This window comes from Carcharhinus amblyrhynchos, chromosome 20 (assembly GCF_965287045.1).
Source record: "Carcharhinus amblyrhynchos chromosome 20, sCarAmb.v2.hapA, whole genome shotgun sequence".
NCBI lineage: Eukaryota > Metazoa > Chordata > Chondrichthyes > Carcharhiniformes > Carcharhinidae > Carcharhinus > Carcharhinus amblyrhynchos.
In genome coordinates, this window is record NC_137343.1 from 26,542,127 (window position 1) to 26,568,416 (window position 26,290).

Here is a 26,290-nt window from a genome sequence, read left to right on the forward strand (position 1 = left end):
TCAAGTCATATAATTGCTATAGCCAAGAGTCAAATATGGAATACATTGCAGGCTTTGACCAATTAAAGCTTGCATTCAGGAGTGGCAACATGAGGAAAAACTGACACAATAAGTGGATCTAATCTGGAATACACTGCCCGAAAGTGTGGTGAAGACAGATTTGCCAAAGACATTGGAATGACACTAAGTGGCAGTCTCCTTCAAAGAGCCAGCACAGATATGGTGGGCCAAATGGCCTCCTTCAGTACTGTAACCATTCTATGATTCCACAATTCTAGGAAAATAGTGATCAATTCATTATTTCTTGAATAGCCAATTGTTCAGGGTTTCAAATAGAAATTAGAGGTTGAATTGAAGGTTTAGAACATAGAACACTACAGCACAAACAGGCCCTTCGGTCCACGAGTTGCGCCGATCACATCATAAGCCCCAATCCCATAAAACCCCATATACTCATCCAGAAGTCTTTTAAAAGACCGCAGCGAGTTCGCCTCCACCACCACTGACGGCAGCCGATTCCATTCACTCACCACCCTCTGAGTGAAAAACTTACCCCTAACATCACTTCTGTACTTTCCTCCCCGCACCTTAAATCTGTGTCCTCTCGTAGCGACCATTTCAACCCGGGGAAATAGCCTCTGAGAATCCACCCTATCTATTCCTCTCAACATTTTATAAACTTCTATCAGGTCGCCTCTCAACCTTCGTCTCTCCAGGGAAAAGAGACCCAGCTCCCTCAACCTAACTTCATAAGGCATGCCTCCCAGTCCAGGCAACATCCTTGTAAATCTCCTCTGTACCCTTTCAATAGCTTCTACGTCTTTCCTATAGTGAGGCGACCAGAACTGCGCACAATACTCCAAATGAGGCCTGACAAGGGTCTTATATTTACAGCAAACATTAAATGTCTGCATGTTAAGTTATACCTGCCAAATTTCCTAAAGTTAGTGGCGAACAGGAACATTTGCTGCTGACCTCATTGAAACTCTTGCTAGCGAATGATCTCTGCAGCGAGAATTTTAACTGTCTTGACATGCAACCAATGTCGTGTAGTTTAAGGGAGATTCCAGCTTGAAGAACCGACCAAGTAATCAACCACAGTAAAGAATTCTTACAAACAACCAACTAGGAAATGAAAAGCGCTAAAGTCAACTAACTTACCAACAATTTTGCGTAAAGCTAAATAAAAATTGTTACATATTCACATGAAGGTAAAATCTAAAATATTATGGGAAACTACAAATTAAACAATGCAGTTTAAAAACCTAAATTAATCATGATCAAGATATTTATTAATATTGCACAAATATATAAAAACATTTAAGGCCAGATGGGTTATTCAGCATTGGTTATTATGCTGATCCCCATTATAAAACCCAGTTACACCTGATTGTACAAGATGTAATCTTTTACGGGATTTCTAACAGTGATATGAGAGCAGAAAAGGGAACTTTCCGCCATAACAACTGATTTTGATGGTTTGCTGGCTCAGGGATGGGATCTGTTATCAGGGCCTGTGACACAGCAATGAGTAACAGACTTCAGAATTTCTATGTTAATCTTCTCATGAACTAAACCCTGATGTTGCCGTTAGTTTCAGCAGGGTAACAAAAACAACCGTTGACAGTTTGCCATCAAAAGCCTCCACAAAATCTGGGCCAAAACCTTCATTGGCACCCTGTTAGTCAATCCATTAAATTCAAAATCCTCATTTAAAAATCCCTCCACAGCTCTAATCCTTCCTTCTTCAACCTCACAAAGCATAACACACTGCCAATGCATTATCTGCTGTAATTATGGCAACCTGCTGAAAACCGTCATACTTTCACTCTCACCTGCAGCTGTTTTATCTTGCACTTAAACTCAGCTTATGCACGTTAACCTTATGACCTGTCTTTCCACATGCAGAAGGCTGAAAACCTCTCCAATCATGATTTCAATCACCTTGCTACTCCTGATGCTGCTTTGTCCTTGTACGTTCCTTTGTTAATTGCAGGACATTTATTTATATAACACCTTTAGGGCATTAAAAATAGTGTCATATGAAACCAGTTGAAATCAAGTACATATTTCTATATATGACTTACATATGTATTATAAATTACCTGATTTTTCTGTTCCTGCTTTTGCTGCATTAAAGATTCTTCCCTCTCCTTCTCCACTCGAAGCTGTCTTGCCATCTCTAACATTCGCTGATGATTTGATACTGTATCCACCTAGTGAAGACATGTAAACATTGCTTTTACCAAGTTCATATTTCACAGGTGATTTCCTTCTACCCTCAATAAATAGCTGCAGATGACAGCATGGAATTCACATCAATTAAATCAACATGCCTGCATTTAATGTGCAACTCCTTGTAGAGATTGGCAACTCTCCCAGCATGTCTCAGTTTACTCAAATGTGTTATCCAATGCCTTCCTTAAGGAGGCAACATGCTGCTTCAATCCAGGTTATGATTTTCCATATGACATGCATTAAAATGTGGCCAAAGAAACCATATCCTTACAAGATCACTGAATCATACCCTTTTCTTTAGACGTTCTACACGCTTAACGAGTTGATCCTTCTCTTCCTCCATCGCATTTATATCCTGTAAATCCAAAACAAAGATTATAACATGCATTACCTAGATAATTGAAGCATTCTAATACATTGAGGTCGTAAGCATAATAATTTCCAAACTGAAACCTCTTCCTTTTGTATTAATATACAAATCAGGTTCAATAATCTGTATAATACGAAATATTTATAAAATTCTGAGAATATATATTTATTTTATTTGCAGCTAATAAATGATTTTGAAAACAAAGACATACAATTGCAACTGGATCCTGAACTTCCTAACTCACAGACCACAATCAGTAAGGATAAGCAACAACACCTCCTCCATGATCACCCTCAACACCGGTGCCCCACAAGGCTGTATTCTCAGAACCTAGCATACTCCTTATACACCTATGACTGTGTGGCCAAATTCCCCTCCAATTTGATTTTCAAGTCTACTGACGACACCACTATAGTGGGTTGGATCTCAAACAATGACAAGGCAGACTACAGGAATGAGATAGAGAATCTGGTGCGATGACAATAATCTGTCCCTCAATGTCAACAAAGAGAATGCATCGACTTCAGGAAGCGTAAAGGAGAACGTGTAAGCTTCTACACTGAAGGGGACAAAGTAGAAAGGGTTGACAGCTTCAAGTTTTTAGATGTCCGGATCACCAACAACCTGTCCTGGTTCCCCCTGTGCCGACACTGTAGTTAAGAAAGCCCACCAACGGCTCTACTTTCTCAGAAGACTAAGGAAATTTGGCATGCCAGCTACAACTCTCACCAACATTTACAGATGCACCATAGAAAATATTCTTTCTGGTTAAATCACAGCTTGGTATGGCTCTTGCCCTGCCCCAGACCGCAAGGAACTACAAAAGATCATGAATGTAGCCAAATCCATCACGCAAACCAGCCTTCCACTGATTAACTCTATTTACACTTCCCACTGCCTTGGCAAAGCAGCCAGCATAACTAAGGACTTCACAATCCCTGGACATTTTCTTTTCCACCTTCTTCCATTAGGAAAAAGATATAAAAGTCTGAAGTCATGTACCAACTGACCCAAGAACAGCTTCTTCCCTGCTGCTGTCAGACTTTTGAATGGATTTCCCTTGCATTAAGTTGATCTTTCTCTACACCCTAACTATGCATGTAACACTACATTCTGCACAGTCTCGTTTCCTTCTCAATGAACGGTATGTTTTGTCAGTATAGCGCACAAGAAGCCATACTTTTCACTGTATGTTAATACATCTGACAATAACAAGTCACATCAATTTCAGATGTTGACTTTCCTTGTTGCTGCAATTTTAAACTTCAAATCACAGTGCAGTATCCAGGCAATTAAAACTGTATTTAAAAATTAGTGAGTCAGAACCAAGCACTAAAAGAGTAATGGCACTTGCTCAAATGAGAATATTAGATAGACTGGGAAATATTGCTAGTGCTACCATGCTGGCAAGGAATGCAGTGTCATGAATCTACAATGAGGTACATCAGGGAGTCTGAAGATAAAATATCAGTTAATGTTCACGTAGTCGTACTGCCAGTTTAACCTTTGTGAGTAGGAGAGATCCATACTTGGAAGAAATGGAGAAGTTACTAAATGTGTAAATAAAGCATCAACAATAGAGGTCCCCAGTTGAAAGGTCAGGACCTGGTTTTAAACTAAGGACAGCCTAATATTCTTATTGTGTGCAAATGTGGCTGGCTTTAAGTGTAAACTAACATTCGTTTATAGGTGAGAAAATCCTTGATTGGAAAAATGCATCATATATATACCACTTTATGGAAGGTCAACAATAATGCCTGCATTACAGCAGCAGTATTTGAAGAGTGGTTTGAGAATTGCTTTTTACCTGAGGTCAGGACTTGTTGGAGGGAAAATAACTTTTCCTCCGAGGTTCTACTCATCCTAGATGATGAGCCAGAGCATCCATATCTTGACAGCCATTCAGACACTGACATTGTGTTTTTACCCCAGATAAAATGTCACTCTATCCAGCCAATTGACCGGGGCAGTGTGTGTGTGTGTGTGTGAGTGAGTGTGTGTGTGTTCAGCCACATTCTCAACCTTGTGAAAGCAAACCCTTTGACCACAGTCATAATTGCTGGAAGGAAGTCAACATCTTTACAGCAATTAGGATAATCAAAGACCCATGAAATGAGGTTGGACAATTAACTACAAATGCCTGCTGGAAAGAAGTTTAGCTGAGGCAGTGAATGATTTTATAGGGTTCACTAGTGTGGATGCTGAGGTAACCAAGATTGTTGAGTTGGCAAAACAAGTTGAAGGGGAGGGATTTGAAGACCTTCAACAGATGAAGTAGAGGTGTTGTTTCACTCTCAGCCAGAGGAACTCTCAATAGAAGAAATGTTAGAATTGATGAAATTAAGTGAATTTAAATAGGAGCAGGAAGAAAGCTCATTTTACACCCAAGGTAATGGCAGACCTTATAATCAGCTGAAGATTTTACAAAAACAGATGACAGACAATGAAACAAACATAAAAAGCATTGTCTTTTGTAGGGTGATTAACACTGCTTCTTACCAAGAACGAAATTGAAAAGTAAAATAGTCAAAAAGAACATCAACATCCACATTAGCCACTTCATCCACCCTTAACGAAAATACTGTAAGCGGTACACATTTTACATTGTTCTTGCTTTATTGCTTAATTAAACAATGTTTCCAGTAAATTTATTTTAAATTTATTAAAACCACGTTTTGATTGCCTTTGATTGTTCGTACATCTCAAATTATAGCATCACTGGAACCTATCTAATTGACTCTGGTTGTAATACATGTTTGGTATAGACTCACTGAGGTTTACAGAATGGAAACAGGCCCTTTGGCCCAACTTGTCCATATCACCCCTTTTTTTAACCCCTAAGCTAATCCCAATTGCCCACATTTGGCCCATATCCCTCTATACCCATCTTACTCATGTAACTGTTTAAATGCTTTTTAAAAGACAAAATTGAACCACCTCTACTACTACCTCTGGCAGCTTGTTCCAGATGCTTACCACCCTCTGTATGAAAAAAACTGCCCCTCTGAACCCTTCTGTATGTCTCCCCTCTCATCTTAAACCTATGCCCTCTAGTTTTAGACTCCCCTACCTTTGGGAAAAGATATTGACTATCTAGCTGATCTATGCCTCTCATTATTTTATAGACCTTTGTTTGTTGTTTGTGATTTCACTGTTGCTAAGGTCTGCAGCAAAATAACCCCTGCATACAGTGGCACTTTACTGTATCTATTTGTGTTTCACAGTGGCACATCTTTTCAGCACAGGAATAATTGTACCATGGAGATACATAGAGATACCATGCAGCTGCTCTCCACTATCCTTAATGTGAAGTATGATTAATAAAAGCAAAATACTGTGAATGTTGGAAACCTAAAATAAAAACAGAAAAATGCTGCAAAGACTGCAGATCAGGCAGCATCTGGAGAAAGAGGTCAAGAGCTTATAGTGGATAGCCCATCATCAGAAAAGAAGACAAGGAAGATCAGAAAAGGAGGGTTTAGATGGACAATGGAGTTCAACAATTTCAGATTGTAACCTCTGATGGCAACTTTAGTGATTACTTTGCTATTCATTTTCACACCTATATCTATCCCATGACCATTGTCTTTTGCTTGCACCACCATGCCATTTGTCATTTACTTTCTCATACTTCTCACCCGACCTTCGTTTTTGTCCTTCCCTGCTCCCAGATCTTCCTTGCTTCTGCACTTGCTTAAAACCAGTTATATATCTAACCTTATCAGTTTTAGATTTACATTTTTCACCAAGTTAAAAAACACAATCATGAATTTGGTGCAAAAAAATGTTAACTGGTCAATTCAGAATTGTGCAGAGGAGGATTTCAATTTCCTTGAACTCAAGAGTGTAACATTGACAAAGACCCAAGAATAACCTGCCTTCCCATTTCCTGGGCTTGAAGATATGAACAGTCTGAAACATACCAGGAGAATAACACAATAAAAATAAAAGTGTGAAATAAATTAAATAGCCTTCCATTGTTTGCTGGAGCAGACGAGTGAAGGAGCAGAGAGAGAGCTAAGATTTTACCTGTTAAAAACTTGTTTAAAATAAGTTTAAAGCACTTTGCTCTTTGTAGAACTGTTTAAAGCATTTATTTATTGTATTTACTGCTTTAAGAATTCTGAGGGAGTGGTTAGAAGGCAGTTGTGGGCCAACAGCTTTAAATCAGCGCCAGGTTTAAAAGGAGGCCTGGTGTAGACAACGGGCAGCGTCGGAGCAGGCAGCGGAGTGAGAGGGAAGCAGAGTGAGCTATTAGGGCTTAATATCAGAAAGGGCTGGAGGGAAAAAAGGCCAGGTGAGTTCGTTTGAAAAACAAGGAAAAAAAAATTTTTTTCAAAACTATTACAGTGAATAATGGAGGGGCATGTATGATGTGGGAACTGGTGGACTCCAGGGTCCATCCCAGTGACCATGTCTGCAGTAAGTGCAGGTTGCTGGAGGAGCTCCAGCTCAAGGTGGATGAGCTGGCCTCTGAGCTACAGACACTGAGGCTCATCAGGGGGAGAGAGGGTGCCATTGTCAATGGGGTGCAAGTGACATCCACCCCCCCTAGACTGGCTAACTCTAAGGGTCAGGGACAAGAGGGGCTGCTGGGAGGAGGAAGGGGGGTGGGGAGAGGAGGAAGGAGAGTGGGGAGAGGAGGAAGGAGAGTGGGGAGAGGAGGAAGGAGAGTGGGGAGAGGAGGAAGGAGAGTGGGGAGAGGAGGAAGGAGAGTGGGGAGAGGAGGAAGGAGAGTGGGGAGAGGAGGAAGGAGAGTGGGGAGAGGAGGAAGGAGAGTGGGGAGAGGAGGAAGGAGAGTGGGGAGAGGAGGAAGGAGAGTGGGGAGAGGAGGAAGGAGAGTGGGGAGAGGAGGAAGGAGAGTGGGGAGAGGAGGAAGGAGAGTGGGGAGAGGAGGAAGGAGAGTGGGGAGAGGAGGAAGGAGAGTGGGGAGAGGAGGAAGGAGAGTGGGGAGAGGAGGAAGGAGAGTGGGGAGAGGAGGAAGGAGAGTGGGGAGAGGAGGAAGGAGAGTGGGGAGAGGAGGAAGGAGAGTGGGGAGAGGAGGAAGGAGAGTGGGGAGAGGAGGAAGGAGAGTGGGGAGAGGAGGAAGGAGAGTGGGGAGAGGAGGAAGGAGAGTGGGGAGAGGAGGAAGGAGAGTGGGGAGAGGAGGAAGGAGAGTGGGAGAGGAGGAAGGAGAGTGGGGAGAGGAGGAAGGAGAGTGGGGAGAGGAGGAAGGAGAGTGGGGAGAGAGGAAGGAGAGTGGGGAGAGGAGGAAGGAGAGTGGGGAGAGGAGGAAGGAGAGTGGGGAGAGGAGGAAGGAGAGTGGGGAGAGGAGGAAGGAGAGTGGGAGGAGGAAGGGGGAGAGGAGGGAAGGAGAGTGGGGAGAGGAGGAAGGAGAGTGGGGAGAGGAGGAAGGAGAGTGGGGAGAGGAGGAAGGAGAGTGGGGAGAGGAGGAAGGAGAGTGGGGAGAGGAGGAAGGAGAGTGGGGAGAGGAGGAAGGAGAGTGGGGAGAGGAGGAAGGAGAGTGGGGAGAGGAGGAAGGAGAGTGGGGAGAGGAGGAAGGAGAGTGGGGAGAGGAGGAAGGAGAGTGGGGAGAGGAGGAAGGAGAGTGGGGAGAGGAGGAAGGAGAGTGGGGAGAGGAGGAAGGAGAGTGGGGAGAGGAGGAAGGAGAGTGGGGAGAGGAGGAAGGAGAGGGGGGAGAGGAGGAAGGAGAGTGGGGAGAGGAGGAAGGAGAGTGGGGAGAGGAGGAAGGAGAGTGGGGAGAGGAGGAAGGAGAGTGGGGAGAGGAGGAAGGAGAGTGGGGAGAGGAGGAAGGAGAGTGGGGAGAGGAGGAAGGAGAGTGGGGAGAGGAGGAAGGAGAGTGGGGAGAGGAGGAAGGAGAGTGGGGAGAGGAGGAAGGAGAGTGGGGAGAGGAGGAAGGAGAGTGGGGAGAGGAGGAAGGAGAGTGGGGAGAGGAGGAAGGAGAGTGGGGAGAGGAGGAAGGAGAGTGGGGAGAGGAGGAAGGAGAGTGGGGAGAGAGGAAGGAGAGTGGGGAGAGGGAGGAAGGAGTGTGGGGAGGAGGAAGGAGAGTGGGGAGAGAGGAGGAGAGTGGGGAGAGGGAGAAGGAGAGTGGGGAGAGGAGGAAGGAGAGTGGGAGAGGAGGAAGGAGAGTGGGGAGAGGAGGAAGGAGAGTGGGGAGAGGAGGAAGGAGAGTGGGGAGAGGAGGAAGGAGAGTGGGGAGAGGAGGAAGGAGAGTGGGAGAGGAGGAAGGAGAGTGGGGAGAGGAGGAAGGAGAGTGGGGAGAGGAGGAAGGAGAGTGGGGAGAGGAGGAAGGAGAGTGGGGAGAGGAGGAAGGAGAGTGGGGAGAAGGAGGAAGGAGAGTGGGGAGAGGAGGAAGGGAGAGTGGGGAGAGGAGGAAGAGGTGGGAGAGGAGGAAGGAGAGTGGGGAGAGGAGGAAGGAGAGTGGGGAGAGGAGGAAGGAGAGTGGGGAGAGGAGGAAGGAGAGTGGGGAGAGGAGGAAGGAGAGTGGGAGAGGAGGAAGGAGAGTGGGAGAGGAGGAGAGAGTGGGAGAGAGGAAGGAGAGTGGGGAGAGGAGGAAGGAGAGTGGGGAGAGGAGGAAGGAGAGTGGGGAGAGGAGGAAGGAGAGTGGGGAGAGGAGGAAGGAGAGTGGGGAGAGGAGGAAGGAGAGTGGGGAGAGGAGGAAGGAGAGTGGGGAGAGGAGGAAGGAGAGTGGGGAGAGGAGGAAGGAGAGTGGGGAGAGGAGGAAGGAGAGTGGGGAGAGGAGGAAGGAGAGTGGGGAGAGGAGGAAGGAGAGTGGGGAGAGGAGGAAGGAGAGTGGGGAGAGGAGGAAGGAGAGTGGGGAGAGGAGGAAGGAGAGTGGGGAGAGGAGGAAGGAGAGTGGGGAGAGGAGGAAGGAGAGTGGGGAGAGGAGGAAGGAGAGTGGGGAGAGGAGGAAGGAGGGTGGGGAGAGGAGGAAGGAGGGTGGGGAGCGGAGGCCTCAGCCTCTTAATCTGCATAACAGGTTTAAGGTTCTTGCTTCCAGTCTGGAAGAGGACAAGGCAGGTGAGGTTGGTGAGCAAACTGCACACGGTAGTGATGCAGCAGGACATAGGCAAAGAGAAGGGGAAAAGGAACGTAGTAGTGATTGGGGATAGTGAGGTGAAGGGTATTGACACTGTCCTTTGTCACAATGACAAAGTGCACAGAAGGGTGTGTTGTCTGCCTGGTGCTCGGGTCCGGGATGTCGCAGCTGGGCTGCAGAGGAACCTGGAGTGGGAGGGTGAGAATCCGGTCGTTGCGGTACATGTGGGTGCCGGCGACATAAGCAAAATGCGGACTGAGGATCTGGGGAGGGAGTATGAAAATCTGGGAATGGAATTAAAAAGTAGAACCGACAAGGTGGTCATCTCTGGGCTACTGCCTGAACCGAGTGCAGACGGGCATAAGATTGACAGGATTAAGGAAGTGAATGGGTGGCTCAGGGATTGGTGTGGGAGGAATGGGTTTGAATTTATGGGGCATTGGCACCAGTATTGGGGTAGGTGGGCCCTGTTCGGGCGGGATGGGGTTGGTCTGAACCGTGCTGGGACCAGAGTGCTGGCGAATCGAGTAAAGAGGACTGTAGACAGGGCTTTAAACTAATTGGGGGGGGGGGGGGGAGGGTGCGAGGGTAGGTGACGTTACGAGGTCTAAAGTTAAGGTTAGGGTGCAGGTAAGGGAAGAGGCCGAGGATGTCCCAATACTAGAGGGAGTAGGGGGCGTGAGTATGGTTGGTGGCGTTACGGCAAATAGGGTCCAGGTGAAGGCTGGGATGAAAGCGCTTTATCTGAATGCACGAAGCATTCGGAATAAAGTGGATGAGCTGGTGGCGCAGATCGACACAAATGGATACGATCTGGTGGCCATTACAGAGACGTGGCTGCAAGGTGACAGGGACTGGGAGCTGAATGTACAGGGCTATCAAGTGTTTAGGAAGGATAGGCAGGAGGGAAAAGGGGGGGGCGTAGCTCTGCTGATTAAGGATAGCATCAAGGTGGTAGCAAGGGATGATATTGGAGCCAAGGAGCAGAACGTGGAATCGTTGTGGGTGGAGATTAGGAACAGCACAGGGAGGAAGACGCTGGTGGGTGTCATCTATAGGCCCCCGAATAATGATCTGGAGGTGGGGCGGGCTGTTAACGCGCAAATAAGTGCGGCGTGCAGGAATGGGACGGCCGTAGTTATGGGGGATTTCAATCTACATGTTGATTGGTCGACCCATGTTGGACGCGGTGGGCTCGAGGAGGAGTTCTTGGAATGCTGCCGGGATAGTTTCCTGGAACAGTGCGTGTTGGAGCCGACGAGGGAGCGAGCTATCTTGGATCTCGTGCTATGTAATGAGGCGGGTAGAATTAGGGACCTTGCGGTGAAGGATCCTCTTGGGGAGAGTGATCATTGTATAGTGGAGTTTCTGGTGCAGATGGAGGAGGAGAAAGTGGGTTCCCAGACACGCGTACTTTGTTTGAATAGAGGGGAGTATGGTAGGATGAGAGAAGAATTGGCGAATGTTGACTGGGGGAGCGTGTTGGAGGGAGGGTCTGCTGAGGAGCAGTGGAGGATCTTTAAGGAGATCTTTCTTGGTGCTCAGCGGAAATTTATTCCGATGGTCAAAAAGGACCATAAGAGGAGAGGTAATAAGAACATAAGAACATAAGAACATAAGAAATAGGAGCAGGAGTAGGCCATCTAGCCCTTCGAGCCTGCCCCGCCATTCAATAAGATCATGGCTGATCTGTCGTGGCTCAGTTCCACTTTCCCGCCCTCTCCCCATAACCCTTAATCCCCTCTCTTATCAAGAACCCATCAACCTGCTTCTTAAAAATATTTAGCGAGGCAGCCTCCACCACTTCAACGGGCAGAGAATTCCAGAGATTCACCACCCTTTGAGTGAAGAAGTTCCTCCTCAACTCCGTTCTAAACCGCCTCCCCTTTATCTTGAGGCTGTGCCCCCTAGTCCTACTGTCTTTTTTGAGCGGGAAGAGTCTCTCCACCTCTATCCTATCCATCCCATTCATCATCTTATACGTCTCAATGAGATCTCCCCTCATTCTTCTAAACTCTAACGAGTACAAGCCTAGTTTATTCAGCCTCTCCTCATAGCTCAATCCCCTCAACTCCGGTATCAGCCTAGTAAACCTCCTCTGCACTCCCTCCAAGGCCAAAATATCCTTGCGCAGGTGCGGTGCCCAAAACTGCACACAGTACTCCAGCTGCGGCCTCACCAATGCCCTATACAGCTGCAGCAAGACCTCCCTACTTTTATATTCAATCCCCCTCGCTATGAAGGCCAGCATCCCATTCGCCTTCCTGACCACCTGCTGCACCTGCAAGCTGGGTTTTTGCGACTCATGCACAAGGACCCCGAGGTCCCTCTGCACCGTCGCCTGCTGCAGTTTTTCGCCACGTAAGTAATAGTCCTTCCTACCATTCTTCCTACCAAAGTGGACCACCTCACACTTGCCAACATTAAATTCCATTTGCCATTTCCTGGCCCATTCGCCCAGCCTATCTAGATCCTTCTGCAGACTCTCCACACCCTCCGCACAATTTGCCTTTTAGATCCTTCTGCAGACTCTCCACACCCTCCGCACAATTTGCCTTTCCCCCAATCTTGGTGTCATCAGCAAATTTCGACACCCTGCACTCGGTTCCCTCCTCCAGATCATCTATATAAATGGTAAATAGCTGAGGCCCCAGCACCGACCCCTGGGGCACCCCACTAGTCACCAACCGCCAATCCGAATAGCACCCATTGACCCCCACTCTCTGCCTCCTATTTGACAACCAATCCTCTATCCACGCTAACACCCTACCCCCAACTCCATGTCCCCTGACCTTCTGCAATAACCTCTTGTGAGGTACCTTGTCAAACGCCTTCTGAAAATCCAGAAAGACCACATCCACCGGCTCTCCTCTATCCACTGCCCTAGACACATCCTCATAGAACTCCAGTAAATTTGTCAGACACGACTTCCCTTTAATGAAACCGTGTTGCGTCTGCCCTATCAAGCAATTCCCTTCAAGATGCCTCGCAATTTCCTCCTTAATGACGGATTCCAACATTTTACCTACCACAGACGTTAAACTAACCGGCCTATAATTCCCTGCCTTTTGCCTGGCACCCTTCTTAAACAACGGCGTAACATTAGCCGTTTTCCAATCTTCCGGCACTTCCCCGGAATCCAGCGACGTCTGGAAAATAACCACCAAGGCATCCACTATAACCTCCGCCATTTCTTTCAGAACCCTCGGATGCATTCCATCCGGTCCTGGGGACTTGTCCACAATCAAAGCCGTGGATAACGAAGGAGGTGAAGGAAAGTGTTAAATTAAAAGCGGAGGAATTTAGAGTAGCTAAGAGTAGTGTGTGAGAAGAGGATTGGGAGAGGTTTAAATGTCAACAAAGATTGACAAAGAAGTTGATAAAGAAGGGTAGGAGAAACTATGAAGCTGGGCTAGCGCTTAATATAAAAAAGGATAGCAAGAGTTTTTATAAATATATAAAAAGGAAGAGGCTGGCTAGGGTGAACGTTGGTCCTTTAGAGGATGAGAAAGGGGACCTAGTGGTAGGGGATGGGGATATGGCTAAGGTATTGAATAACTTTTTTGTTTCTGTCTTCACGGAGGAGGACGTGAATAATTTGCCGGATGTTAGCGATGGAAAGGTGGTAGGACTGGAGGGTCTTAATGACATTACTGTTACTAGAGAGGCGGTGCTCGACAGACTGGAGGGGCTGATTGTGGACAAGTCCCCAGGACCGGATGGAATGCATCCGAGGGTTCTGAAAGAAATGGCGGAGGTGATAGTGGATGCCTTGGTGGTCATTTTCCAGACGTCGCTGGATTCCGGGGAAGTGCCGGAAGATTGGAAAACGGCTAATGTTACGCCGTTGTTTAAGAAGGGTGCCAGGCAAAAGGCGGGGAATTATAGGCCGGTTAGTTTAACGTCTGTGGTAGGTTAAATGTTAGAATCCGTCATCAAGGAGGAAATTGTGAGGCATCTTGAAGGGAATTGCTTGATAGAGCAGACGCAGCACGGTTTCATTAAAGGGAAGTCGTGTCTGACAAATTTACTGGAGTTCTATGAGGATGTGTCTAGGGCGGTCGATAGAGGAGAGCCGGTGGATGTGGTCTTTCTGGATTTTCAGAAGGCGTTTGACAAAGTGCCTCACAAGAGGTTATTGCAGAAGGTCGAGGGACATGGAGTTGGGGGTAGGGTGTTAGCGTGGATAGAGGATTGGTTGTCAAATAGGAGGCAGAGAGTGGGGGTCAATGGGTGCTATTTGGATTGGCGGTTGGTGACTAATGGAGTGCCCCAGGGGTCGGTGCTGGGGCCTCAGCTTTTTACCATTTATATAGATGATCTGGAGGAGGGAACCGAGTGTAGGGTGTCGAAATTTGCTGATGACACCAAGATTGGGGGAACGGCAAATTGTGCAGAGGGTGTGGAGAGTCTGCAGAAGGATCTAGATAGGCTGGGTGAATGGGCCAGGAAATGGCAAATGGAATTTAATGTTGGCAAGTGTGAGGTGGTCCACTTTGGTAGGAATAATGGTAGGAAGGACTATTACTTACGTGGCGAAAAACTGCAGCAGGCGACAGTGCAGAGGGACCTCGGGGTCCTTGTGCATGAGTCGCAAAAACCCAGCTTGCAGGTGCAGCAGGTGGTCAGGAAGGCGAATGGGATGCTGGCCTTCATAGCGAGGGGGATTGAATATAAAAGTAGGGAGGTCTTGCTGCAGCTGTATAGGGCATTGGTGAGGCCGCAGCTGGAGTACTGTGTGCAGTTTTGGGCACCGCACCTGCGCAAAGATATTTTGGCCTTGGAGGGAGTGCAGAGGAGGTTTACTAGGCTGATACCGGAGTTGAGGGGGTTGAGCTATGAGGAGAGGCTGAACAAACTAGGCTTGTACTCGTTAGAGTTTAGAAGAATGAGGGGAGATCTCATTGAGACGTATAAGATGATGAATGGGATGGATAGGATAGAGGTGGAGAGACTCTTCCCGCTCAAAAAAGACAGTAGGACTAGGGGGCACAGCCTCAGGATAAAGGGGGGGTGGTTTAGAACGGAGTTGAGGAGGAACTTCTTCACTCAAAGGGTGGTGAATCTCTGGAATTCTCTGCCCGTTGAAGTGGTGGAGGCTGCCTCGCTAAATATTTTTAAGACGCAGGTTGATGGGTTTTTGATAAGAGAGGGGATTAAGGGTTATGGGGAGAGGGCGGGAAAGTGGAACTGAGCCACGACAGATCAGCCATGATCTTATTGAATGGCGGGGCAGGCTCGAAGGGCTAGATGGCCTACTCCTGCTCCTATTTCTTATGTTTAAAAAGACAAAATGTGATCTGGGTTTTCCATACTGGACCCTTCATAAAATAATTTCAATCTTAGCTGTCCCTCAATTTCATAGATAGCCAAAAGAAAAAAAAACTACATTTGTCTTTGCACTGTATCTCAGCAAAGCCTCAAAGTGTTTCATAGGCAATTAGATACTGTGTGTTACAGTCATTATTGTTTTATCAACAAAAACAATGGTATGGTTGCTTTATGTTCACCAAGATTCCACAAATAATCAGAAGAATGACAAATGTATTTTTTTCTGCATTGGCAGTAGCTGAAGGAGTAATGCCAGCCAGTAGAACTGCCATCTCTTTCAAAAAAATACCATTTTACTGGTTATAACGTTTACAGACAAATATAAGGTCTACAGAGAAATAGACAAAGCCTCAGTTTAACATTTCCAAATGACACAATCAATGTCTATTTTAGGAAATCCAAGATGTGATTAAAAGGGTGAAATAAACTTTCATGCCCTGGAAACAAAATATTTCTTGGATCATTTAAGAAACTATTAAATGCTGTAACATGTTAAAACTTAAGACACTTCTGAATGAATGATTCAAGGTGGGATAAATATCCTCCCTCATCTGTGATTATCTTGTGACAGTTATCTCCAATAATGCAGTTCTTTTTCAGTTTTGCATTAGTATTATTCTTGTCACGGACCACATTTTCTGCTTGTACGTAGTCTAAGGACAGAATATTTGATTAAATCCTGGAGTGGGGCCAGAATCTACAACTTTCTGACTCAGAGGCAACAGTGCTACCATCTGAGCCAAGCTGACGCTACAAATATCTCCTTTCTGTTCAGTCATACCTTCAATCAAAAGGAGTTGGCAAGCCATGTAAAGAATATTCAGTAACTGTAGCTAGAATAATGTTATTCTCAAGAGAACGACTTCAAAGACATACATTCTTGAACAAGATGGTTGCAGTGACAATTTACGTCACAGCACGCTCAAAATAGCTCCATTAAAGGGAAAATAATGACAAAATTGTTTAGCTAGTCTTCAAATATTAATAGAATTATTTACCGTTGATGTTCTCAATTTAATTGCATTTAAGGCTCTTGTATGCAAGAGGTTACCATATGCCTTTCCAAAATAAGTCTTTATGCATTTGCAGAAATGTTTTTCCTGCTTACCCTTCTTATTTCTGCAGTTGAAAAACCACAATTCTTCAGCTGTTCACATTCCCTGTGCAAAGTTTTGAACCCTTCCACTAATTCTTCATACTGAAACAAAAACCAGAACGATTCTTAAAAACATTTCTGCCAACTTCAGGATTTTCTAGAATTAAACAAGATCTGAAGCTGTTCAAGTCCAGTTAACGTCCAGTATGTTTTACAAGCTTCAGATTAAAATATTAAATGTTAAAAAAGTTATTCTTTGACAAATAAATATCTATGCTAATTAAATTATAGGTGTAATTACTAAACCTGATGATAAGTGTCTGCCACCACATCATCCTGCAAAAAGTCAGCGGGAATCTCCACCTTGACAAGAAAGCGAGCCAAGTATGCTCTTTTTTTAAGCTCACTGGTCCGCTGTAGAAGCCAGTGCAAAATGGGATGAATTATAGGCTTGCTCCCAGTGACCAGACCCTGTCGAAAGGCACTCCTAGAGGAAAGGTTCACAAAAGGATAATCAGTTTCTCAATCAATTACACATTAAAGTCTCAATCTTAATTATCTTTGTGGCTTCATGTTGCAATATTTACCTGAACAGAGGAAACTAATTTATGTGTGATAAGATACTGTTATCTTTGTTTTTAAGACAGTTCAAAATAATTATTTACCTTGAATAATCTAAACATAATCTTGCCTATAATCAGTGTTTGTTCCTATTTGCAAGGCAATATTTTGCTTGACCTTTCTGCAAGAAAATTGACAATAACTAACTGAATATGATAGCGCATTCAAGCACTGCATTATGGATTAATAAGCAATTTTTTTAAAAAAAGTTTGTTTTAATATTTACTTTATGTAGAATTCAATTACACAAATGGAATCATTTTCAACATAGTTTCCAAAAATCCTTTGTTAAACAAAGTCATAGAATGCTTGTGCCTGTAATTCCTTATGCCAGCCTATATGTCAGGAAGAGGAGGCAAGTGAAATTACACAATGGACTTTGTGGTATCTCCTGTACAGCTGACATAAATTAAAAACTACAGCCATGTTGCCTGTAATTTTCTGTCCAATGATTTCATGTTCCTAATATTTTTCAAGTATGCCACCTAATTATAGTCTTAAAATTTTCTCTCATGGGCTTCCCTATAGGTAGGAAAAGAAAAACAAAACAAAATAATCTAGCAGGCTATTTTATACAATTCAAGTAATCAGTTGCAGAGCTCGTCATTTGCCCAACTTCTCAGTAGATGATTGGTACATGACAAACGATGAATAGAGCATATGAATAGGGGCTAATATATCTGAAATTGGGTTTTGAAAACAAGATTTGCCAAGATTCCTGATTAGGTCGTTACTCTTTCCTTACCAAGATATTTTCCAACACTGACTACAAAACCAGATTTTAACAAATGAATTACAATATTATTTAATGACTAACTCCTATTGCTGAATATATGAACAGCTATATAATATATAGCCTTAAACAGTACAGGAGACATCCAATTGCAGAGGTAAATGATGGAGGTAACCACTTTTCTCTTTAGATTTATCATTTCTCTTTTACTATTTCCTGACTGACAGGTCAGACAAAAGTGGTAAAATAAATTTTCTTCAACTCCCAGGTAAAAGGTAAAATGTTACGCACATATCCGAAGCACTTCCAGGTGGCTTGTATTTGAGAATTCCCAGAAGGCTGAACATTCTCTTTGCTGTTTGATCTGGTGCTTCCTCCCGTATATCAATATTATGCTACCAAAGAATATTATTAATGTTATTACATGTTAATGTTGAAATGCAGAGAACATCTCTAACTGAAGTCTTATTAAAAAGAGGAGGGGGATTGCTTGAGAGGCAGGAGGGATTAAGCAAGGGGGAGAAGTTAAGGGTTTTCTGTGATTGTCTTTGTTGGCTACTTCATGGTGCAAAAATAGTATGAAAACCATAATTATTACTCCTTCAACTAATAAAGAAAATATGTAATTGAGCTAAACAGGATCAAAAATCCTAACTTTCATTCGTGGTTCAGCGAGTTACAGAACATAGAATAGTACAGCACAGTACAGGCCCTTCGGCCTTCGATATTGTGCCAAGCTATGTCTGAACCCAAGATCAAGCTATCCCACTCCCTATCATTCTGGTAATTAATTTTGTTAGGTACTCTACAATTGGCTACCATGCCCCAAACTAAGATCAAACCAGCTGATAAACATCAGCTCAGAGTCCCATTTATGATTGTTGCCCAGTGAAAGTTGTTGGAACATATACATGTTGACACCAGTAACGGCAGATTCAGGCCCATCTGTTGTATCCTTAAAGTTGAATAACTTGCCAACACTCAACTGTCTAGCCTCACACATGAATGAGAGAATTGGAGGGCCAACCAATATCATAGAATTGAACTCAATGTTTACATATGTGAGGAAGAAGGGAAAAAAGTTATTCAAATTTAATAATTTTCTCAACACTGATTTTAGTATATGTGAAAACAGTGACAAGTCAAATGACATTTGTGCAATAAATAGCCTTGTATGATAACTGGGAACTCTTCACAAATAAAAGCTACAAGTCTAGGTAATAGATTTGTTAGAAAATTTAAAGTTCAAGGGATCAAAGGGAACATGGTTAAGGGACAGGAAACAAACAGTTCAGGTAAATGGTTGCTTTGCAGGGTGGAGGAAGGAAGAATATATTGATGTTTGCTTGAGGTCGCTGTTAGAACAATGCTACTTGTTGACATGTATTAATGACCTGGACTTAGATATAAAAGGTATAGGGCTGGATTTTCCCCATGTACCCCGCAAAGGCAGAGATGGCTCATCATTTTTCAGCAGCAGGATCTTCTGATCCTGCCACTGTTAATTGGATTTCTTGTTCTGTGCACACGCCTGCCACCAGGAAACCTGCAGCAGGGGTTCGATGTCAGCGACACAGGAAGATTTCCAACGAAAGCAGCTGGAAAACCCCAGCCATAATTTCAAAATTTGGCAATGATACAAAACTGGGAAATGCACTAAACAATGAGGACGATGGAACAGACTTAGAATCATAGCATCCTACAGTGCAGAAGGAGGCCATGTGGCCTAGAGACTGCAACAACCACAATCCCATCTAAGTCCTATCCCCATAACCTCATGCATTTACCCTAGCTAGTTTCCCTGACACTAAGGGGCAATTTAGCATGGCCAATCCACCTAACCTGGACTGTGGGAGGAAACCAGAGCACCCAGAGGAAACACACACAGACACGGGGAGAATGTGCAAACTCCACAGACAGTGACCGAAGCCGGAAATCATTCACTTTTCCTTGGGCAAACTCAAACGATATGTGGCAGCTCTCCAGAATTCACTCTAAATTCTCTTCAATGTTCCAGCCATTTGCTAGGGTTAAAGATTTCACTGAGGCTTTTCCATGAGCTGTTGGCTGAGAAATCCACCAATTTCTTTATCAACTGTACAGCTCTGGATTCCACTGCCCAAACATGGAGATCCCTTGGTTTTCAAGAGCCCACTGCTATGATTTTGAACTGTAACCAAGTTGATTACTTCTAGAACTTCAATTGCAAAAACATTAACTGACCTTAACCTTTAATTGAACATTTAATTGAAAAGGTTTACTGTAGGTTTCTTAATTTAGCCTTCATCTAAATAGTCGTTTTCTATTTTCCAATTTTGTCTTACACTACCAGCTTCCAATGTGCCATGGATCTTGCATTTACTCTACTTCAGGTGTAGGTCTGGCTTTATCTTTCAACTTCCTAGGAGCTACAAACTACATAAACTGAAAGCTAACACAGTCTCTTAGTCACTTTTAAATCATTAACCAGTCTTGCCTGCTGGTGATGCCCCGAGTTCACAGAACTCTAAACAAAAGAATCTTACTAAATTTCATCCATCTGCCATGACAATGGTACCATTCTAAAGGGGATGCAGGAACAGAGCCACCTGGGTCTGCATGAATCCAAATATTTGATGGTGGCAGAATAGGTTGAGAAGGCTATTAAATGAAGTTGCAGATTTTATTATCACACAGAGAGAGTGCAAAAGCAAGGAAGAATTGCTAAACTTTTATAAAACACTGGACAACACAATTTAGGAAGTATATCAAGGCTTTGGAGAAAGTAGAGAGGCATTTAGTGGAATTATACTGGGGTGAGGTCTTACATCATGCAGAGTGACAGAAAAGTTTTCCTTAGAGCACAGAAAGATAAGAGTTTTCATAGAGGAGTTGAAAATCATGAATGATTTTTATTAGAGTAAATGAAGAGAAACTATTTCCAGCGATAGTAGGGTTAGTACCCACAGAAAATATGTTTGAGGTACTTAGCAAAAGGACCACAAGACGCAATAACGGAAAACGGAAAACTGCTGTGATTTGGAACGCACAGCCTGAAAGGGCGCTGGATGTAAGTTTAATATTAATCAAAGTCTCGAGGTTTATAGGTAAAGGTGAGGGGTATTAATTGGGTAACACAACCAAACAGCCAACACAAGCTAAATGGGCCCAATGGTACTCTTTCTTACTACATCATTCTCGATCAAGCTTATCCAACATAGGGCCTGAGAGCCACATCTGCTACATAGAGCCCCATTAAGCAGCTCCCTGAAGCAGTTCTCAAAATACTAGGCAAAAGGTAATTTTGAACAGAAGACAGTGCATGGAACTACTCATCCAATCACAGGCCACTTCTCTCCCGTGATGGTGGTGGGTGGTGGGGTGTCCGTAAGTCTGGCACACTCCAATTATCAGGGTTCTCATTTACCCTTACCCATATACACACCACGAGGCACCACTCTACCAGCAAGTGAGTGAGTGAGTGAGTGAGCACCCAGAGACTGGCAGCAAGTCAGACTCACACGCACTAATATTCATCTTTGTTTATTGCTCATCTTTTTGTGTTCAGCATGTCATGTCTTTTAATACCTTCATTTTTTTTGTAATGAACGTTGCGCCAAACTTTATTGTTCCAAATTTGCTCAACAACCCCTTGAGAGAGAAACATTTTGAAATGTGGCCCCCATAGGAAAGGTTTATAAAATTCTGTTCTAGATGCAGTATTCACAACAATTTCACTCAAATAAAGTAAACATTTAAGAATTAAAACACTCAGATTAGATACAGCAGTAACACTTTACATACCTTTGGATCAATCTCAGCCAGAACTTCATTAAGCACTTGCAGCAACTGCAATGGCTCCAGTGAATCAAAGGTGATTAGGTTGAAAGTCTTCTTGAAGGGCTCTTTATTGAGCTGTTCTACAATGAACTTGATCTGTTCGCTCATTTTTGTGCTTTATTTTCTGAAAGAAAACAAAGCTATGTAATCTGTACATGGTCCTGCATTTTCTGATTTTGAAATGGCTTTTTAGAAAACTTCATATTGTGTGGCAATTATGAAGAAGAATGCAAGGGATTTCAGGATTTGAGTTAGCTAGTGAACAAATGGATAACAGAAGCTGTTAAATGTACTGAAATGCAAGAGTGTACTTCAGTGTAGAAACAGAAGGAAATATAAACTCAGTAAACAGAGGAAGTTAGATGTATTGATATGATTTTTTGTGTACTCTGAGAGCTTAACCGCTTCATTTTAAATGATGTGATAAAGTAACTGAAAATTGAAAATTAAGATAAAAGCTTCCAGGAAATTAGTTTAGAATTGAAAGCTGTAATGAATTATCACTGGTGGAACTGTTATGACCTACTTCTGTGCTGCAAACGTTATCAACTTTAATCAGTTGGAAGCATGAGTTCAGTGAATTCAGTTTAAGTGAATCAAAGTATAACTATCTTTGTCTATTTAGGTTTTTTATGTGTTTTATTATGATTTATGCAAAATACAGAGAGACAGTCCTGGTAAACCTTCGCTGTACTCCCTCTAAAACAAGGACATCCTTCCTCACTTAAGGACACAAATTGCACACAATACTCTCAACCAATGCCTGAGACAATTGCAGCAAAACATCTCTATTCACAAATCCTCTCACTATGAAGGCTAACATACCATTTGCCTTCTTTACTGCCTGCTATATCTGTGCACTTATTTTCAGCAACTGAAACTCCAAGTTTTCACTGAATATCTATCTCTCAATTTACACCCATTCAAGTGGTAATAATCTGTTTTCTTATTATTGCTACCAAAGTGGATAAGCTCACATTTATCCACATTATACTGCATCTGCCATGCAAATGCCAACATACACAGCCTGTCCAAATCATGCTGAAGCATCTCTGCATCCTCTTCCCAGCTCACCCTCCCACCCAACTTTATATCATCTGCAAATTTGGAGACAATACATTCAGTTCCCTACTCCAAATCATTAATATATAATGGCTTCAGAGACTATTTCTGAACAAATTAAAATATCTCTACAGTTGGTGGCAACATCATGTGATATTTCCCCTTGTGATTGTGAGAACATTCAATGACACTGCCTTCATCTTTCTCTGAGGGAGAGAATTCCAAAGACTCACGACTAAAAATCCAAATCCACCACATCCACTGATTTGGATGAGGGAACCAGAAGTGATATTTCCAAGTTTGCTGACAACATGAAACTTGGTGGGAACGTAACTGGTGAGGAGAATGTTAAAAGGCTTCAAGTCGATTTACACAAGTTGAATGAATGGACAAATATATTGCAGTTGCAGTACAACGTGGATAAACGTGAGGTTCAGACAGTGGAACAGAATGGCAGAGTACTATTCAGATGGTAATAGACTGGGAAATGTTGACATTCAAAGGACCGCCCCAGTAAACTAGTCACTGAAAACAAGCATGCACGTACAGCAAGCAATTGGAAGACAGAGATGGCTCAAGGACCGAAATGGCTCCTGTATTTGTCACAAAGGACGCATTTGCTGTGAACAGCGATACTGAAAATAACCATTCTTAAACGGGGCGATTATAAAATGACAATATTTATCGTTAGTGTCTCTCGATAACGAGCATTTAAGAATTAAAACATTATTTTTGTGGGTCACCAATTAGGGGGTGGGGGGGGAGACTGGGGCAAGAGGGGCTGCAGCTTTGAGGATTTGAATCAGACTCCCAAGTGATTAACTACTGAGGTCTGGTGATGTTTTTGTAAAGGGGGCGGCCAGGCCGGGCCGCTGCTCCTTGGCGGCAGATAACGTTCACAAACCACAAGTGCTTGAGGTCTCCATCGTCGACAGAGGCGAACCCCGCTGTCAAAGAGACACTTTAGCGGAAACCTCCGAGGAGTTAAATCAGAGGAAAAATAACCAGCAACTTACACGAGAGCTTGAAAACGGGCAGAATATCAAACTGTCGGAAAGGCAGCCGCCTGGAAACCAACTGCTAACCGGAAGTTCATTCACACAGGCCGGAAGTGCTCGGTAACCAGGCAACGGGAGAAGCTGAGGGCAGAGCCTCAATGCGCCTCAAAGAGCTTGGTCTGCTGCTCTGCAATATTCCCCAATCTTTAACTCGTTGTACAAGGGACAGCCTGTTAATTATAGGCACATTTGCTGAACCTCAGTAAGAGGGAGTTGTGAGGATGGAATATATATTCGCTCCCTCAGTGTACCCGAACAGGCACCAGAGTGTGGTGATTTAGTGGATTTTCACAGTAACTTCATTGCAGTGTTAATGTAAGCCTACGTGTGACTTTAACTTTAAACAGACGGAGAGAAAGAGAAGACTCTATCCGAAACACTAAACATGGATTTCAGAAAAGAAGGTCACCTCTAATCAATCTGATCGGACTTTTTGAACAGGTTAGCAGATTAAACTATTGTCCACCTAAGCTTTCAGAATCATGTTAATAAGTTGCCACCAAGAGGTGGACAAGATCCAATCGAGTGGGATTAATGTCATCTGTTCTACTTATTCAAGAGCTTGCTAAAGGTAAAAAGTAATTAACAGTCATGAATGTACTTGGAGTGATGTCCAAAGGTTTTGGTGTTGGGACACCTGCCAGTTACTATTTTCACTGATGATCCAGACAGAGGTGTTCAGGGAATGACCAGGAGTGAGTATCCTGATGTGAAAATGTCAGTGTTGGACTTGGGTAAACACAATAAGAAGTCGTACAACACCAGGTTTAAGTCCAACAGGTTTATTTGGTAGCAAAAGCCACTATCTTTCAGAGTGCTGCTCCTTCGTCAGGTAAGTGGGAGTTGGAATGGACATACAGAGTACCCTTCATCGTCCAGTACTTCCCTGGAGTGGAGAAGCTACGATATCTTCTCTGGAGCCTTCAACATATCATTGATGAAGACGAACATCTTGCCAAAGCCTTCCCCACACCCCCACTTCTTGCCTTCAAACAACTGCATAACCTCAAACAGACCATTGTCCACAGCAAAACTACCCAACCTTCAGGAGAACAGTGACCATGACATCACACAACCCTGCCATAGCAACCTCTTCAAGACATGTCAGATCATCGACATGGATGCCATCATCTCACGTAAGTTCACCATCCACCAGGTACACGGTACATATTCTTGCAACTCAGCCAACATTGTCTACCTGATACTCTGCAGGAAAGGATGTCCCTAGGCATGGTACATTGGGAGACTATGCAGACGCTATGACAATGGATGAACGAACACTGCTTGACAATCATCTGTTCCCTTCGTGTTGGGGAACGCTTCAGCGATCGTGGGCATTCAGCCTCTGATCTTCGGGTAAGCGTTCTCCAAGGCGGCCTTCACGACACACAACAACGCAGAGTCGCTGAGCAGAAACTGATAGCCAAATTCTGCACACATACGAACGGCCTCAACTGGGATCTTGGGTTCATGTCACACTATCTGTAACCCCCATGACCTGCAAAATCTCACTAACTGTCCTGTCTGGAGACAATACACATCTCTTTAACCAGTGCTTAACGCTCTCTCCACTCACATTGTCTGTACTTTTAAAACTTGATTACCAGTAAAGACTTGTATTCCAACCATTATTTTGTAAATTGAGTTTGTGTCTTTATATGCCCTGTTTGTGAACAGAACTCCCACTTACCTGATGAAAGAGGAGCGCTCCGAAAGCTAGTGGCTTTTGCTATCAAATAAACCTGCCGGACTTTAACCTGGTGTTGTGAGACTTCTTACTGTGAATATCCTGGCCATTTTTTCCTTTCAAGAAGGATTGCTAAAGATAACTGCAGCACCTCTCCCACTAGCACATTGTTGTCCAGTAGAAATCATTGGTTATCCACAGGTAAAAGTAAAGTTACCATAGACCCTGATAACCATAAGGTGATTGGTGGTGATTTAACCTGAGGATCACCACACCTCAGGCAAGGGGCAAGATTGAGAAGGTGGATTCTCATGAACAACCCCAGCTGAAACAGGAATTGAACCCACACTGTTGCCGTTGCCCTGCATCACGGACTAGCCAACTGAACTAACAATGGAATCTCATGATTCACTGCAAAGTGTCTGCACTATTATTGTCCCGGTTGCAGCTTTTATGAGAACTGTTGTTCTGGGACAGCTTGTGTGAGGACGGCTGTGTCTCAGAAAGTGACAGTTTGGAAAGCGAGGGAGATTGTATACTGCTGTATTAAAGAGTAGAAATAGTAAAGCATAATGGTAAATAGTAATGATTGCCATTGGTATTGTTGTTTTAATAATTTATCATTGCAAAAACATTCAAGCTACAAACCTTTGTAGAAAATAGGCTGGTGCTGGTTATCTATTATGTTAATGGGATTGCCATGGTTTTGTGTCAAGACTGACTATAGCAGTTCATTTAATACAGGTGACAGTTAATGGGGAATCGGCCACCTTCTCAACTTCACTGATAAGAAAATGGGCCAATTCTGCCAGCCAATTATTACTTAATTCTAAACCTGTGTTTCAGTAGCACATATTTTGAAGAGACTGATTAAATGGACTAAAACAATAATGTATTTGGATCGTAATGTATTGGGATAAATTGTAAATAAAAAGTTGGGACTTAAGTATATATGCCATGGAGTAGTGGCTTTACTTTATGTTTAACAATAAATGCTGTTCCTTTCCAGTCGAGTTTCTTGAGTTGTACAACCTATGGCGTGCTTTGACAATTTTGTGCTAATCCCAAAGAGCTTTATGGAATTTTTAGTTGAGCCACATGAGGAGATGTTTGGAGAGACAAAGATGAGTTTTAAGGAGTGTTTTGCATTGGGTTAGCTTACGGTCCAGGCAGCGGAAGGACTGGCCACCAATGGTGGAGCAATCAAATCAGGTTTGCATAACAGGACAGAATTAG

At 43.7% G+C, this 26,290-nt stretch overlaps 1 protein-coding gene across 1 annotated transcript in view; it reads right to left on the minus strand.

Annotated features, from left to right (window-relative positions):
- ift81 (intraflagellar transport 81 homolog) overlaps positions 1–23,407 on the minus strand; it is an 84,430-nt gene extending 61,023 nt beyond the window's left edge. Inside the window, exons 1-7 of the mRNA XM_080208296.1 lie at positions 23,326–23,407; positions 21,212–21,371; positions 17,720–17,823; positions 16,381–16,561; positions 16,087–16,176; positions 2,528–2,593; positions 2,106–2,216 (exon numbers count right to left, since the gene is read on the minus strand). Coding sequence (XP_080064422.1) covers positions 2,106–2,216; positions 2,528–2,593; positions 16,087–16,176; positions 16,381–16,561; positions 17,720–17,823; positions 21,212–21,355 — 696 coding nt within the window. The 5' untranslated portion in view covers positions 21,356–21,371; positions 23,326–23,407. The remainder of the gene's footprint in view (positions 1–2,105; positions 2,217–2,527; positions 2,594–16,086; positions 16,177–16,380; positions 16,562–17,719; positions 17,824–21,211; positions 21,372–23,325) is intronic.
- Positions 23,408–26,290: the final 2,883 nt, after the last annotated feature.